The 2,007-nt window shown below is 46.5% G+C and overlaps 1 protein-coding gene across 1 annotated transcript; it reads right to left on the bottom strand.

Annotated features, from left to right (window-relative positions):
- Positions 1-236: 236 nt before the first annotated feature.
- On the bottom strand, positions 237-1,696 carry DMAC1 (distal membrane arm assembly component 1). The gene is made up of 2 exons (XM_008145008.3): positions 1,331-1,696; positions 237-484 (listed from the first exon to the last, which is right to left on the bottom strand). The coding sequence occupies exons 1-2, from the start codon at positions 1,602-1,604 to the stop codon at positions 426-428; spliced, it is 333 nt and encodes a 110-aa protein (XP_008143230.2). The 5' UTR covers positions 1,605-1,696; the 3' UTR covers positions 237-425.
- Between the last annotated feature and the right edge of the window lie 311 nt (positions 1,697-2,007).

Genomic DNA, 2,007 nt, shown 5'->3' with positions numbered 1-2,007 from the left:
GCTTATCATTTCTTTTTTTATTGATTTCAGAGAGAGAGAGGGAGAAAGAAATATCAATTTGTTGTTCCACTTGATTATGCATTCATTGGTTGATTCTTATACATGCCCTGACCAAGAATTGAACCTGTAACCTTCACCTATTGGGACAACGCTTTAGCAAACTGAGTTACCTGTCCAGGGCTTTTTTATTTTATTTTTTATTATACTCTCCTTCCCCAGGTAAGACAAAGAACCGGTTCTGTTCTCTGAGGAATTTATTGGTCCTTGTGGAGCCCTAGAAGGCCACAAACACTCATAGCCAAAGACCGTCAACTAATGTTTGTCTTTTCCGTCTTGTAGTATCTGCAGAACTGAAGTATGTCAATGTCCATGTGTCTGTCCAGACATCCATAAGCTCCATGGCTGCTGTGTGTGTCATGACAAATTCACTGGTGGGACTTCCCCTTGGGGTCTGTCAGGATGACTACCCCCCAACAAGCAATGCCTAGGAAAAAAAACAACAGTACCTTATGTAGATGTTGCATTTTAGTTTACCAGATGCTTTCATGTATGCCATCTTATTTAACACAACATTCCTAGACGATATAGAAGAGTGAAGTTCAGAAAAGGGAAAAAAAAGTTAAGGGGAAAAAATCCTCTTGTCTCCACAAGCTAGATATGAACTTAAAGGGAATTGGTGTGCACAATCTATTTACAAAGAGATACGAAAACCTAAAATTCTATTCACATAATTGGTTTGTGGAGCTAAGAAACTCACTACATTTAACTGGACATCTTGACCATCACTTAGTATAGCTACAGATAGGGACTGTGGGCCACAGGAACTGGTGGCACACCTAGGATGTGGGCGTTGAACCCATGTCTACAATCTGACTTCCAAGCCCAAGTTCTAAGTTAAGTGCCTTTTCTCAGGCTTTCTCCAGGACCTGGAGAAAAAAACAACACAAAAACACGAAAATAAAAACAAAACAAAACATGGGCTTTGGTGCCAGATATACCTAGGATGAAAGGTTAGCTGCAGCACATCATGGGTGTCTGACTTTAACTGGATTCTTACTGGATTCTTACTTCTGTGTGTCTTAGTGAACAAACTATCTCTAACAGCTATTGTTGATTGAACTAAGAACTTATAAGAGTTCTCAAGAAATACTAGTTTGTTAAAAAAGCACAGTCCCAACAACTTCCTCTCACCATCCCTGCATCTTGTTTGGAATGGCTCCCACGATTTCCAGCCTGAGCGCCCCGCCCCCACCCACATGGCTGCGTCCAATCCTTTCCCCTTTCCCTCCCCCTCCCAATCCCGCCCCAAGGGCCCAGCCCCGGTTCTCACTGATGCCGATGACCATCTGTGTAATAGTCCCTGGACTCGGGGGGTATCCCAGCTTCATTGGCTTCCGTGCAACCCAGTACACGTAACTGCCCGCCCCTATCAACCCCGACCCGGAGAGCACGCGACAGCTCCAGCAGTTCTTAAATATGGGGGGTTCCTCTGGAGAGGTCCGGGCTCCGGGTGCATCAAGGGGCGCACGGTTGGTGGGAGAGGCGGCCTCAGGAGCCGAGGCGAACTTATCAATCTCAAAAGGCTGGGACAGGAAAGTACCCATGTTCAGGAACTTGAGCCCAGGGGTAGCAGCCTTCCGGAAATAAACTGAAGTAAAATGTGTAGCCGGAAAGCAAGGCGCCAGGCTCCCGCTGCAACCTGAGGGCCGCTGGGAAATGTAGTTCCGGCTTGCGTGGGGCTGGAACCAGATGGAGGGAGGCGGGGCTGATGGTCAGCTATTGGGACTTGCCAGAAACCATCCTCCCCCACCCTCCTCTCCCACCCCCTCCAAAAAAAAACAACCCTTGTAAGAATATTGATATAGCGCACTCCCTAAATGTCTCAGTTCTCAGTCTCCTTAGAGGAGAAGTCTGGGTTTCTCATTTTTCTGCCTAGCACGAAAGGGGAGTGAGACCTTGGACTCTTCACCTATGTGGAGGCGTGTGACAGTTGAGTTTTTTATGTAC

The sequence above is a fragment of the Eptesicus fuscus genome, chromosome 15, assembly GCF_027574615.1.
Source record: "Eptesicus fuscus isolate TK198812 chromosome 15, DD_ASM_mEF_20220401, whole genome shotgun sequence".
Taxonomy (NCBI): Eukaryota; Metazoa; Chordata; class Mammalia; order Chiroptera; family Vespertilionidae; genus Eptesicus; species Eptesicus fuscus.
Note: the sequence above shows the minus strand (reverse complement) of the source record. Positions and strands in the feature narration are given on the sequence as shown.

Excerpts from the sequence above, each read along its gene's own strand:
- DMAC1 (XM_008145008.3), bottom strand. The coding sequence starts at position 1,604 with ATGGGTACTTTCCTGTCCCAGCCTTTTGAGATTGATAAGTTCGCCTCG. Across the intron at positions 485-1,330 it reads ACAGATGGTCATCGGCATCA|GCATTGCTTGTTGGGGGGTA; the intron begins GTGAGAACCGGG and ends TTTTTTTCCTAG.